This window comes from Ranitomeya variabilis, chromosome 6, assembly GCF_051348905.1.
Source record: "Ranitomeya variabilis isolate aRanVar5 chromosome 6, aRanVar5.hap1, whole genome shotgun sequence".
Taxonomy (NCBI): Eukaryota; Metazoa; Chordata; class Amphibia; order Anura; family Dendrobatidae; genus Ranitomeya; species Ranitomeya variabilis.
The window spans coordinates 472,143,818-472,159,218 of NC_135237.1; the positions used below are offsets into that span (position 1 = coordinate 472,143,818).

The 15,401-nt window shown below is 44.4% G+C and overlaps 1 protein-coding gene across 2 annotated transcripts in view; it reads left to right on the forward strand.

The window, feature by feature from the left end:
* The window catches only part of SLCO5A1 (solute carrier organic anion transporter family member 5A1), a 170,924-nt gene that overhangs the window by 109,562 nt on the left and 45,961 nt on the right, over nucleotides 1-15,401 (forward strand). The window contains exons 4-5 of one of the 2 annotated variants that reach the window (XM_077270631.1): nucleotides 16-242; nucleotides 1,422-1,586. In XM_077270631.1, coding sequence (XP_077126746.1) covers nucleotides 16-242; nucleotides 1,422-1,586 — 392 coding nt within the window. The remainder of the gene's footprint in view (nucleotides 1-15; nucleotides 243-1,421; nucleotides 1,587-15,401) is intronic. The other variant, XM_077270632.1, reaches the window with a different exon arrangement.

The following is a 15,401-nucleotide window of genomic DNA, read 5'->3' on the forward strand; positions in this document are numbered from 1 at the left end:
ACTTTCTGCTTGCAGGTGGAGTGGGTTTCTACTCTGTGCTATGGCCATGTTACTTGTCATATTTCCAATGTTTACCTTTCCAAAGAAGCTTCCTCCTCGACAGAAGAAGAAAAAGAAGAAAAAGAAAAGTAACTCATATGATGTTTCCAGTGATGATGATGTGATGAAAGAGAAATCTAGCCACACAATGAAAGCCGATACTGCTGTTGGCCCATCCATAGGGTTTGGACAGAATTTTAGAGGTAAAGTAACACCAGGGATGTCATTATTTGTACGTTTTATTACATTCCCAACTCCTCATTAAAATAAAAGAAATCTTTGATATTAGGCTACTTTCACACATCTGTTTTTTGCCGTCAGGCTCAATCCGTCAAATTTGTAAAAAAAAATGGATCCGTCGCAAAATGTGAAAAACTGAAGCGATGGATCCGTTTTTTCTGATCCGTTGCTGTCCGTTTTTTCGACAGACACAAAAAACGTTCCTATGTCCGTTTTCTCCAGCCGCCGGAAAACTAATTTTCAACGGATCTGGCAAAAAACGGATGAAATGTGAGGCCACCTATCGTTAATGCAAGTCTATGAGAAAAAAAACGGATCTGGCAGCAACTTTTGCTGGATCTATTTTTTTTTAAACTCGCCAGATTGTGCCTGACGGCAAAATACAGATGTGTGAAAGAGGCCTTATTGCTCGAGAGGTTTCTAATTATTTGTTATGGGGCAAGATGCAAGTAAAATGTGATTATCATCTATGAGAAATGTTAAGCTCATATAGGTGGGAGCTCCTAGTAATCGAGACCTTCATTTATTACCCAGAGCAGAGATCAGCTACATGGAATGTGTCTGGTTCTAGAGGATTGACATATCCCTGCACCACATAGACCGTCCACTAATTACACGGTGCAGTGATTAAAGGGATTTTCACAGGGATTCAATAATCTGAACTTGTAAGACAATTGGGCACTGACCATTGGCTCAAGCAAGAACCTGGTGATGCATTTTCTTGTTAGCATTGATTATTGTATCATCTAGGTAACTTATGCCCTAATATTCACACATGGAATAAGGTTCCTCTCCAGAAGTGAACCATTGGACTTTGCTGAAGAATTCACGATGCCTTGACCTTCCTCAGATAGCAGTTTGCTAGCGATAGGTACAGAGGTTGTAGGGATCATAGTATAACTACTGTTTGCGGTAAGCTTCAACATGTGTATTAGTGAGCGTTCAATTATTTTCAGAGAGATTAAATAAATTGAGCCTTTCCTGTATTTTTGACAATTATCTACAATAATGTGTGACTTGTCAACTTGGTGACAAAACTCTTGCAAGGAAATCCATTACACTCCCATCATTTCAGGGATCCTGCATATATTGTTTTATTTTTCCATTCATTTTCTATAAACTTCATCTCTTGTCATTTTTAGACCTTCCAAGAGCAGCAGTCAGAATTTTAAGCAACATGACTTTCCTTTTTGTGAGTTTGTCATACACTGCTGAGAGTGCCATTGTCACCGCTTTTATTACCTTCATTCCCAAGTTCATCGAGTCTCAGTTTGGCATCCCAGCTTCCAGTGCCAGCATCTACACTGGTAAGATCATGCTACTGGTGCATGTCAATAACAGTAGGAACTGGACTTTGTTAATGAAATGATTGATAAAGGCATCATTTACTTAAGGGTTGTAAAGAATTTATGTGAAATGGTAAGTACGGTAATTTGTTAAAGCGGTTCTAACTACTTGATGCCATATTTGTAAAATATCTTTCTTGGCTACTCCTAGATTAGTTTATCAGCTCTTAAATACTAGATTAGGAAGCACATGGACATACATGTTTTTCTCTTTAAAGAGCATTTCCCCAAAAAATAAAATAAAAACACACCTGAAAATGACACAATATTTTTTTTAGTGAAAACCTTTACATTTTCACTTAAAGGGAACCTGTCACCACGTTTTTGGAAGATGGGATAAAAATAGCGTTAAATAGGGGCAGAGGTGGGCGTTACATTAGTGTGTGTGTTATGCGTTTATTACCCACCTAAGTTGCCGAAATAACTTTGCAAAGTCTCCGTTTTCGCCTGTCAATCAGGCTGGTCAGGTCGCATGGGCGTTGTCTTCCCCCAGATTTGGCGTAGTTTTCCGTTGGTGGCGTAGTGGTGTGCGCATGCCCAAAGTCCGGAATCCTCTTCCAGGGGATTTAAAATAGCGCGGTGTTCGTTATTGCATTGGTGATCGGTGGGCGCGGCCATCTTCCTTTGGCCGCGCGTGCGCAGAAGCGGCGCTCTGCTGGCCGCGGCTTCAGGAAAATGGCCGCCGCGATATCCATCTGCGCACGCGCGGCATCCCGCGGCCATTTTCCTGAAGCCGCGGCCAGCAGAGCGCCGCTTCTGCGCACGCGCGGCCAAAGGAAGATGGCCGCGCCCACCGATCACCAATGCAATAACGAACACCGCGCTATTTTAAATCCCCTGGAAGAGGATTCCGGACTTTGGGCATGCGCACACCACTACGCCACCAACGGAAAACTACGCCAAATCTGGGTGAAGACACCACGCCCATGTGACCTGACCAGCCTGATTGACAGGCGAAAACGGAGACTTTGCAAAGTTATTTCGGCAACTTAGGTGGGTAATAAACGCATAACACACACACTAATGTAACGCCCACCTCTGCCCCTATTTAACGCTATTTTTATCCCATCTTCCAAAAACGTGGTGACAGGTTCCCTTTAAAGGGAACCTGTCAGCAGGATTGTGCACAGTAACCTACAGACAGTGTCAGGTCGGCGCCGTTATACTGATCACAATGATACCTGGTGATGAAATCCGTCTTGCGGTTGTTGTGTAATCTTTATTTACAGTTTTTAGTTAATGATATGCTCGTGCTCCAGGACGGCTTGTGGGGATCTTCATGTGGTGCTCTAATTAGGTATTCATAATGCAGACTGCTGACAGGTCACTGATCCCTCACTGACCTGCCCCCTAGTTTACATAATGAGTATTATTATTATTATAGCGATCCAATAAATGCTACTGCGCAGGCGCAAGCAGCGCTATCTTGGAAGAGGCCATTTTTTTGTCTAGCAAGATGGCAGCACCTGCACAGTAGCAGCTTTCGAATCACTGATAGCTGCTACTGCGCAGGCACGGTCAGTTAAATTTTACAGCTAATTTTTTTTTTTTTTTCGGAATTTATGGATACCATCAAAAATAATAATTAAATGCAGATTACACATGCGATCAGGCTCCGCCGCCTGCCTACAGAAGGGATTTTTTAAATACATATAATATTCAGTATGTAAACTAGTGGGCAGGTCATTGAGGGATCAGTGACCTGTCAGCAGTCTGCATTATGAATACATATTCCGAGCACCACATGAAAACCCCCACAGGCCGCCCTTGAGTATGGGCATATCATTCACTCAATACTGAAAATAAAGATTAAACAACAACCACAAGATGGATTTCATCACCTGGTATCATTATAATCAGTGTAACGACTCCGACCTGACACTGTGTGTAGGTTACTGAGCACAATCCTGCTGACAGGTTCACTTTAAGCTATTTTAGTTATATCTGTTTTAGTATAAAACAATAAATGAGCAGATTTATATCTTGGGATATGGGAATACTAAGTGGCATCTTTTGTGAAATCTGTAATGTCAGCCAAATTGGTCTTTATCCAGCACTTCCAAAACGGAAATAAATCAACTTGACAGAGAAGGACATAGTAAGGACTTTTCAGAATTCTGGATAAATATGTTGTTCTACTTCAAGAGAATTGTTCTTCCATCTAGATTGGAGGTTTACCTTAAACCTTAAAAAAAGATACATTTATACGTACTTCATTAAACCCCAAAAAATAAGTATAGATATGTGTGTGTGTGTGTGTATTTAGTTTTTAATAAAGTACAAAAATTAAATAATGCTTGTCTCCAGACACAAGACGTTTTTATATGCGTTTTTGATGCTTTTTCCCCCCATTGTTTTCAGTGGATGAAAAATGCTGTAAAAACGCTGAGACAATTGGCCTGCTTCAGATTTTAAACTGCTTCAGAACTGCAAAGTAATATAATCATCATATTCAGATTGCACAAATCTCATTCACTTTGCTGGTACAGTAAAATACTGCTTTTTTGCTACAACAACGCAACGTGTGAACATACCCTTAGATGTACAAGTTGTATTTAGCCCTCTCACTCATATTTATCCACATCGTCTCACGTCCTTTGGTTAAACTTGATAAACACTTGCAGCCATATTTATTATGTAATTTGTGTAACACCAGCACATACTTCCCCTTTACCCACCTGAAGACTAGCTGCAAATCTTTACATTTAGGAAGGGGATGTGTAAAGGTACCGTCACACTCAGCAACTTTGCAACGAGAACGACGACGATCCGTGACGATGCAGCGTCCTGGTTAGCGATCTCGTTGTGTTTGACACGCAGCAGCGATCTGGATCCCGCTGTGATATCGCTGGTCGGAGCTAGAAGTCCAGAACTTTATTTCGTCGTCAGGTCGGCGTGTATCGTCGTGTTTGACATCAAAAGCAACGATGTCAGCAATGTTTTACATGGAGCTAACAACCAGCGAGAACGATAAGTGAGTCGCCGTTACGTCACTGGATCGCTCCTGCATCGTTCTGGAGCTGCTGTGTTTGACGTCTCTACAGCGACCTAAACAGCGACGCTCCAGCGATCGGCTCGTTGTCTATATCGCTGCAGCGTCGCTGAGTGTGACGGTACCTTAAGAGGTTCAAGCTTTAGCTTCTCGCTCTGTCTTTTTGTAACGTGAATGATGTCAGAGGAAAGAGGGTGTAGAAGTTTGGAGAAATTCGGAGTGTAGTCAGTATGATTATAGTGTGAGGGATATTGGAAACAATATAAAAGTAGGGACAACATGAGCAGACTAAATGCTGATTTCATGCAAGGATATCAGGACAATCTCAGTTGCAGAGGGTGTGACCTGACCAAGTGGGAAAAGGGTGTTGAAGCGGGAACAGTAGAGTAGAATTTTTTTTTTAATGCACTAAAGAGCAGTAGAAGAAAAAGAAACATATATACTAGGATGGATCCAGGATGTGGAACATGTATATCAGGATGGGAGACATCTACACGAGCATGGGTCCAGGATGGGAGACATATATACTATGATGGGAGACGTATATACCAGGAAGGGAAACATATATTATACGTATATACCAGGATATGCAACATATTATTATTATTTATTTATATAGCACAATTGACTCCATGGTGCTGCACATGAGAAGGGGTTACATACAAATTACAGATATCACTTACAGTAAGCAAACTAACAATGACGGACTAGTACAAAGGGGAGAGGACCCTGCCCTTGCGGGCTTACATTCTACAGGATGGTGGGGATGGAGACAATAGGTTGAGGGTTGCAGGAGCTTCGGTGTTGGTGAGGCGGTAGCTTCAGTAGTGGTGAGGAGGCAGTAGGCTTTCCTGAAGAGATGGGTTATCTGGTTCCGTCTGAAGGATCCGAATGAGGTTGCTAGTCGGACGTGTTGGGGCACAGAATTCCAGAGGATGGGGGATATTCGGGAGACGTCTTGGAGGCGGTTGGGTGAGGAGAAAATAAGTGTGGAGGAGAGTAGGAGGTCTGGGGAGGACCAGAGATTATGTGAGGGAAGATATCGGGAGATTAGTTCAGAGATATATGGAGGAGACAGGTTATGGATGGCTTTGTAGGTTAGTATTAGTAGTATTAGTCAAGGCGGGAGATAAGGGCATGCAAGCATTCAAAAGCATTTTAGTAGATTGACAGTTGAGGAAAGGACGGATTCTGGATATATACTAGGATGGGAGACATACATACCAGGATAGACCCAGGATGTGCAACATATGTACCAGTTTGGTGGACATATATACCAGGATGGGGGATATATATATACCAGGACGAGCCCAGGATGGGAGACATATATACCAGGATAGGCGCAGGATGGGGGACATATATATCAGGATGAGAGACATGTATATCTTGACTCTGTAGACCGCTCAGTAGGGTACGTGCAACAGTTGTAATCTATATACCAGAATGGAGAACATATATACCAGGATGGGAGACATATATACCAGGATGGACGACATACATACCAGGATGGGCTCAGGATGGGAGACATACATACCCGGATAGGCCCAGGATATGCAACATATGTACCAGCTTGGTGGACATACATACCAGGATAGGGGACATACTGTATATACCAGGACAGGCAAAGGATGTGGGACATATATACCTTGACTCTGTAGACCCCTCAGTAGGGTGCGTGCAACAGTTGTAATCTATAGAAGTTAACCGACAGAGAATGTGCATAGACAGAGTATTGCACCCTTTCCCAGAAACCAGTGTTTGAAAGGGGAAATGCATACAGAGCCATATCTAAGCATATGATATTGGTATCCTGCTTTATCTAAAGCCACCCCACACCCTCCCATACACCTTAGGTAGCTGTAAAACTGCAAAGAGCTCCTGCGTTCTACTGTTATGATCTGGTGGCCTAAGAGCAGCATGGGACGTACTCTGGAGAAGGTGGTACCTGTACTGACCGCAGACCCTGAACCTAACACCGCAACTAGAAGTAGCCGTGGAATGTACCTAGCCCTCCCTAGACATCTCGACACAGCCGGAGGACTAATTACCCCTAGAGATAGAAAAGGGAAAACTATCTTGCCTCAGAGAAAATCCCCAAAAAACAGGCAGCCCCCCACAAATATTGACTGTGAGAGGAGAGGGAAAAAACATACACAGACTGAAATGAGAATTTAGCAAAGGAGGCCACTTCTAGCTAAATAGAAAGGACAGGACAGAGTACTATGCGGTCAGTATTAAAACACTAGAAAATATCCACCACAGAAAATACAAAAACTCCACAGCTAACTAAAGACATGGAGGGTATATCTGCATCTCCAGAGATACCAGCTTGGCTAAACAAATCCTTATACAGACCAAGCTGGACAAGACAAAACATGGAAAATAACTGAACAATAAGACCACAGCATGTGGACAGCAAAATCAAGGCCAGAACTTATCTTTGTTGAAAAGAACTGCAAAGCAGAAGAGACCAGGCAGGGATGAAATCCTCCAGGAACAATGGACAACTGGCACTGACTAAAGGGTGAAGCAAGACTAAATAGCCCTGTCCAAATTGCAAAAAGTGAAAACACCTGATAAATGCTGTGATTCAGAGACAGCAGCGCTACCACTTACAACCACCGGAGGGAGCCCAAGAGCAGAATTCACAACATTCTACTGTATATAAGGAGGAAGCTGCCAGACATCTCTTATAAAACAAAGGGATCGGCGGACTGAAATTGGACATGCAGGATCTCTATCTCGCTCAACATCATCTGTCAGATGAGAGTCAGGGTATCCCAAACACATTAGACTGCCAGCCGAAGCCGACGATATTAGTGGTTTGGCCTATGCTAGTCTAATTAGGGGGGGGGGGGGCTTAAAGGGGTTGTCCAGGCTTTCTGTATAATTTGTGTGTGTACCTAGGAGGCGGAATGCTGACAGTTTGTAATATACTCCCTGTCAGCATGGTGTCCTATAGAGCACACTTAATCATGTGAGCAGCACTGTCCTGATTCTGAAGAAGCTGGTCAGACTTTGACTAGAGTTTTCCTGTCTGGCAGAGACTAGTCGGTAATGCCACAACCGACATCACTCGCCCGGTCTCTGCCAGGTCCTCCCTCTGCTTCCTGCTCCAGCCTTCCATGCAGCACACAGTGGGATGCAACAGGGTAATAACTCCGCTGATTGGACTAACCAGGAAGGAGAAGGCTTCTACATAGGTGAGTATAATGTGCTCTGTGCATCCATCCCTCCTTCATCCATCCATGCATAACTCATCCATCCCTAACTCATCCATCCCTCCTTCATCCATCCATGCATAACTCATCCATCCCTAACTCATCCATCCATCCCTCCTTCATCCATCCATGCATAACTCATCCATCCCTAACTCATCCATCCATCCCTCCTTCATCCATCCATACATAACTCATCCATCCATCCCTAACTCATCCATCCATCCCTCCTTCATCCATCCATGCATAACTCATCCATCCCTCCCTCCCTCATCCATCCATTCCTAACTCATCCAGCCCTCCTTCATCCATCTATGTACAGTGGGGAAAAAAGTATTTAGTCAGCCACCAATTGTGTAAGTTCTCCCACTTAAAAAGATGAGAGAGGCCTGTAATTGACATCATAGGTAGACCACAACTATGAGAGTCAAAATGAGAAAACAAATCCAGAAAATCACCTTGTCTGATTTGGCAAGATTTATTTTGCAAACTATGGTGGAAAATAAGTATTTGGTCATTAACACAAGTTCATCTCAATATTTTGTTATATATCCTTTGTTGGCAATGACAGTGGTGAAAGGTTTTCTGTAAGTCTTCACAAGGTTGGCACACACTGTGGGTGGTATGTTGGCCCACTCCTCCATTCAGATCTCCTCTAGAGCAGTGATGTTTTGGGCCAGTCACTGGGCAACACGGACTTTCAACTCCCTCCAAAGGTTTTTTTTATGGGGTTGAGATCTGGAAACTGGCTAGGCCACTCCAGGACCTTCATATTCTTCTTACGAAGCCACTCCTTCGTTGCCCTGGCAGTGTGCTTGGAATCATTATCATGTGCTGAAAGACCCATCCATATTTCATCTTCAGTGCCCTTGCTGATGGAAGGAGGTTTGCCCTCAAAATCTCACGATACATGACCCCATTCATTCTTTCATGTATACGGATCAGTCGTCCTGGTCCCTTTACAGAGAAACAGCCTCAAAGCATGATGTTGCCCCCCATGCTTCACAGTCGGAATGGTGTTCTTTGGATGCAACTCAGCATTCTGTCTCCGCCAAACACGACGAGTTTTGTTTCTACCAAACAGTTCTACTTTGGTTTCATCAGACCATATGACCTTTTCCCAATACTCTTCAGGATAATCCAAATTCTCTCTAGCAAACTTCAGATGGGCCCGGACATGTACTGGCTTAAGCAGGGGGACACTTCTGGCACTACAGAATCTGAGTCCCTGCAGCGTAGTGTGTTACTGATGGTAGCCTTTGTTATGGTGGTCCCAGCCCAATGCAGGTCATTCACTAGGTCCCCCCGTGTGGTTCTGGGATTTTTGCTCACCGTTCTTGTGATCATTTTGACCCCACGGGGTGAGATCTTGCGTGGAGCCCCCAGATCGAGGGATATTATCAGTGGTCTTGTATGTCTTTCATTTTCTTATTATTGCTCCCACAATTCATTTGATCACACCAAGCTGCTTGCCTATTGCAGATTCAGTCTTCCCAGCCTGGTGCAGGGCTACAATTTTGTTTCTGGTGTTCTCGCATTCTCTGCTTGGATATTTTTGCATAGGGTTTTTTACTGACCGCACAGATCCCTTGCTATTTTCTGCTATCTAGCCTTAGCGGGCCTCATTTGCTTAACCTGTTTCATCTCTGCGTTTGTCTTTTCCTCTTAACTCACCGTTATTATTTGTGGGGGGCTTCTATATCTCTGGGGGATTTCTCTGAGGCAAGTGAGGTCTTACTTTCTCTTTAGGGTAGTCAGTTTCTCAGGCCGTGAAGAGACGTCTAGGATTTCAGGAAACGTTCCACGGCTGCCTATAGTGTGTGCGGTTAGGATCAGGTTTGCGGTTAGTCCAGTTACCACATCCCCAGAGCTCGTCCTATTATTTTCTACTTAGCTGGTTAGATTTGTGATCCTAAGCCACTAGGATCATAACAGTGCAACAGGCCAAAAGTGTTAAATGCATCGCAAAAGTGGGATAAGAGAAATCCTGAGTTCAATTTTTTTTTTTCTGCTCTGCAGTCTGTCCTGCTTCTCTCCTCCCCTTAATCTCTGGGTGGCTTTGAGTTCTGCTGCAGACATGGATATTCAGAGTCTGACTTCTAGTGTGGATCATCTTGCTGCAAAGGGTGCAAAGCATTCAGGATTTTGTTGTTCACAGTCCTATGTCTGAGCCAAAAGTACCTATTCCTGAGTTTTTTTCTGGAGATAGATCTAGGTTTCTGAATTTTAAGAATAATTGTAAATTATTTCTTTCTTTGAGACCTCGTTCCTCTGGTGATTCCGCTCAGCAAGTTAGAATTGTTATCTCCCTGTTACGTGGCGACCCTCAAGATTGGGCCTTCTCCCTGGCGCCAGGAGATCCTGCATTGCTGAATGTGGATGCATTTTTTCTGGCGCTTGGATTGCTTTATGAGGAACCTAATCTGGAGAACCAGGCAGAAAAGGCCTTGCTGGCTCTCTCTCAGGGTCAGGATGAAGCTGAGGTGTATTGTCAAAAATTTCGGAAATGGTCGGTGCTTACTCAATGGAATGAGTGTGCCCTGGCTGCAAATTTCAGAGAAGGTCTTTCTGAAGCCATTAAGAATGTTATGGTGGGGTTCCCCACGCCTGCGAGTCTGAATGAGTCAATGGCTTTGGCCATTCAGATTGATCGGCGTTTGCGGGAGCGCAAACCTGCGCACCATCTGGCGGTGTTTTCTGAACAGAAACCTGAGTCTATGCAATGTGATAGGATTCTGACCAGAATTGAACGGCAAAATCATAGACGTCAGAAAGGGTTGTGCTTTTACTGTGGTGATTCAGCTCATGTTATCTCAGCATGCTCTAAGCGCACAAAAAACTTTGCTAGATCTGTCACCATTGGTACTGTACAGCCTAAATTCATTTTGTCTGTTACTTTGATTTGCTCTCTGTCATCTTACTCAGTTATGGCTTTTGTAGATTCAGGTGCCGCCCTGAATCTGATGGATTTGTCATTTGCCAAGCGCTGTGGTTTTATCCTTGAGCCATTACAGTTCCCTATTCCATTGAAGGGAATTGATGCTACACCATTGGCCAAGAATAAACCTCAATACTGGACTCAAGTGACCATGTGTATGACTCCTGCACATCAGGAGGTGATTCGCTTTCTTGTGTTATATAATTTGCATGACGTTGTCGTGTTGGGTCTGCCATGGTTGCAGGCTCATAATCCAGTCCTGGATTGGAAAGCTATGTCTGTGTTGAGTTGGGGTTGCCAGGGAATTCATGGCGATGCTCCCTTGGTATCAATTGCTTCCTCTACTCCTTCTGAAGTCCCTGAGTTTTTGTCGGACTACCAGGATGTATTTGATGAGCCCAAATCCAGTGCCCTACCTCCTCATAGGGATTGTGACTGTGCTATAAATTTGATTCCTGGTAGTAAGTTCCCTAAGGGACGACTGTTTAATTTGTCAGTACCAGAGCATGCTGCTATGCGGAGCTATGTAAAGGAGTCTTTGGAGAAGGGACATATTCGCCCCTCCTCGTCCCCTCTTGGTGCGGGATTCTTTTTTGTGGCCAAGAAGGATGGTTCGTTGAGACCCTGTATAGATTATCGCCTTCTAAATAAAATCACGGTCAAATTCCAGTATCCCTTGCCATTGTTGTCTGATCTGTTTGCTCGGATTAGGGGGTCTAGTTGGTTCACCAAGATAGATCTTCGCGGTGCGTATAATCTTGTGCGTATAAAACAGGGCGATGAATGGAAGACAGCATTTAATACGCCCGAGGGCCATTTTGAGTACTTGGTGATGCCTTTTAGACTTTCTAATGCCCCTTCTGTGTTTCAGTCCTTCATGCACGATATCTTCCGAGAATATCTGGATAAATTTATGATTGTGTATCTGGATGATATTTTGGTCTTTTCAGATGATTGGGAATCCCATGTGAAGCAGGTCAGGATGGTATTTCAGGTCCTGCGTGCCAATGCCTTGTTTGTGAAGGGTTCCAAATGTCTCTTCGGAGTCCAGAAAGTTTCCTTTTTGGGCTTTATTTTTTCTCCTTCTTCTATTGAGATGGACCCAGTCAAGGTCCAGGCTATTCATGATTGGACTCAACCTACATCGGTTAAGAGTCTTCAGAAGTTCTTGGGTTTTGCTAATTTTTACCGTCGCTTCATTGCTAATTTTTCTGGTGTGGTTAAACCTTTGACGGATTTGACCAAGAAGGGTTCTGATGTGACTAACTGGTCTCCTGCGGCCGTTGAGGCCTTTCAGGAGCTGAAGCGCCGGTTTTCTTTGGCTCCAGTTTTATGTCAGCCAGATGTCTCTCTTCCCTTCCAGGTTGAGGTTGATGCTTCTGAAATTGGAGCAGGGGCTGTTTTGTCACAGAGAAGCTCTGATTGCTCTGTGATGAAGCCATGTGCCTTCTTTTCAAGAAAATTTTCGCCGGCTGAACGAAATTATGATGTTGGTAATCGGGAGTTGTTGGCAATGAAATGGGCATTTGAGGAGTGGCGACACTGGCTAGAGGGAGCTAAGCATCGTGTGGTGGTCTTGACTGATCATAAAAATTTGATTTATCTTGAGTCGGCCAAGCGGTTGAATCCTAGACAGGCTCGTTGGTCGTTGTTTTTCTCACTTTTCGATTTCGTGGTCTCGTACCTTCCTGGTTCGAAGAACGTGAAGGCTGATGCTCTTTCTAGGAGTTTTGTGCCTGACTCCCCTGGAGTTTCTGAGCCGGTTGGTATCCTCAAAGAGGGGGTAATTTTGTCTGCCATTTCCCCAGATTTGCGACGGGTGTTACAGGAATTTCAGGCGGATAGACCTGACCGTTGTCCATCAGAGAGTCGCGGGATGTGCGTTCCTTTGTGCAGTCCTGTGGGATTTGTGCTCGGGCTAAGCCTTGCTGTTCTCATGCCAGTGGTTTGCCTTTGCCGGTTCCTAAGAGTCCTTGGACGCATATTTCCATGGATTTTATTTTGGATCTTCCGGTCTCTCAGAGAATGTCTGTCATCTGGGTGGTTTGTGATCGTTTTTCTAAAATGGTACATTTGGTGCCCTTGCCTAAGTTGCCTTCTTCCTCCCATTTGGTTCCGTTATTTTTTCAGAATGTGGTTCGTCTGCACGGCATCCCTGAAAACATTGTGTCTGACAGAGGATCCCAGTTTGTGTCCAGATTTTGGCGGTCCTTTTGTTCTAAGATGGGCATTGATTTGTCTTTTTCGTCGGCCTTCCATCCTCAGACGAATGGCCAAACCGAGCGAACTAACCAGACCTTGGAAACTTATTTGAGATGTTTTGTTTCTGCTGACCAGGATGATTGGGTGACTTTTTTGCCTTTGGCCGAGTTTGCCCTTAATAATCGGGCTAGTTCGGCTACTTTGGTTTCGCCTTTTTTTTGTAATTCTGGTTTTCATCCTCGTTTTTCCTCGGGTCAGGTTGAGTCTTCTGACTTTCCTGGGGTGGATTCTGTGGTGGATAGGTTGCAGCAGATTTGGAACCATGTGGTGGACAATTTGATGTTGTCACAAGAGAAGGCTCAGCGCTTTGCTAACCGTCGTCGCTGTGTGGGTCCCCGACTTCGTGTGGGGTATTTGGTGTGGTTGTCTTCTCGTTATGTTCCTATGAAGGTTTCTTCTCCTAAGTTTAAACCTCGTTTTATCGGTCCTTATAAAATTTTGGAAATCCTCAACCCTGTGTCATTTCGCTTGTACCTCCCGGCATCGTTTACCATCCATAATGTGTTCCATAGGTCTTTGTTGCGGAGGTATGTGGTGCCTGTGGTTCCTTCTGTTGAGCCTCCTGCTCCGGTGCTGGTTGAGGGAGAATTGGAATACGTGGTGGAGAAGATCTTGGATTCTCGTATTTCAAGACGGAGGCTTCAGTATTTGGTTAAGTGGAAGGGCTATGGTCAGGAGGATAATTCCTGGGTTGTCGCCTCTGATGTTCATGCGGCCGATTTGGTTCGTGCCTTCCATGTGGCTCACCCTGATCACCCTGGGGGTTCTGGTGAGGGTTCGGTGACCCCTCCTCAAGGGGGGGGTACTGTTGTGAACTCTGTTTCCGGGCTCCCTCCTGTGGTCATGAGTGGTACTGTGTGAGTTCTCTCTTTGGGCTCCTCCTGGTGGCTCTTTTTGTTATTTTGCAGGTTTCTGACAGGATCAGCTGTCTCGTCATCTGCTAGTTAGGTTTCCTATTTAATCCACCTGGTCCTTCATTCCTTGCCTGTTGCCGTTGTATTCAGTGCTATTCTGATTGCTCCTGTCTACATCCGTTATCAGTCTCTCCAAGAGAAGCTAAGTTCTGTTTGCTTATTTTTGCTCATCTGTGTTCAAGATGTTTCCTAGTATATGATGAGTTTTTGTCCAGCTTGTTAATATGTGATTTCCCTGCTTGCTGGTGCTCTGGGGTGCTGAGTTGCTCCCCCCACATCGTTAGTTGGTGTGGGGGTTCTCGCATTCTCTTCTTGGATATTTTTGCATAGGGTTTTTTACTGACCGCACAGATCCCTTGCTATTTTCTGCTATCTAGCGTTAGCGGGCCTCATTTGCTTAACCTGTTTCATCTCTGCGTTTGTCTTTTCCTCTTAACTCACCGTTATTATTTGTGGGGGGCTTCTATATCTCTGGGGGATTTCTCTGAGGCAAGTGAGGTCTTACTTTCTCTTTAGGGGTAGTCAGTTTCTCAGGCCGTGAAGAGACGTCTAGGATTTCAGGAAACGTTCCACGGCTGCCTATAGTGTGTGCGGTTAGGATCAGGTTTGCGGTTAGTCCAGTTACCACATCCCCAGAGCTCGTCCTATTATTTTCTACTTAGCTGGTTAGATTTGTGATCCTAAGCCACTAGGATCATAACAGGGGGTGTCCGATAGATACCTTTCCATTTCTAAACCCAGGGATTGATGACAGTTGAGAAATCACAGCTGATAACAACCCTGTAAACTATTACCCCAATTGTCACCCCACAAGGGCAATTGAGAAGAACCATGGCTAAGTGCCAGAATTGGCACATCTAATGTGATGCGCTATTTCAGGGGCAGTTGTGGGCTGGTATTTTTAGGGTGGGAAGGGCCCAATAACTAGGGACCTTTGCAGCCTGATAATATCAGCTTCCAACTGCCCGCTTTACCTTGGCTGGATATCAAAAATAGTGAGGACCCCCCAAGTCATTTTTTCTATTTATTTATTTATTTAGTTAATGCAAAGCTGGACAATAAGCTCCATATGCCAGGCACTAAAGGGTGCATTTTTATAATGTCTTTGGTTGTTACGTTATACTGTAGACCAGGGGTGGGGAATCTTTTTTCTGCCAAGGGCCATTTGGATATTTATACCATCCTTCGGGGGCAATACAAACTCTGCCCACAAAGTGAATCCTGACTGGCACTGGTAATCTTTCATTGCATGTCCTTCAGTGTTCAGTAGTGAACACTGCGTGTGTGTGCGCTATCAGAGCAAAAAGAAATTTAATGAGCTGGTTGTAATCAAAATATACCTCCCTGCCCTGGGGCCTGAGGTTCTCCACCCCTGCTGTAGACTATAGACAGCAGCTGAAGTGTATTATGTGATATATATGTAGATACACACATTCATATGTATTTACACCT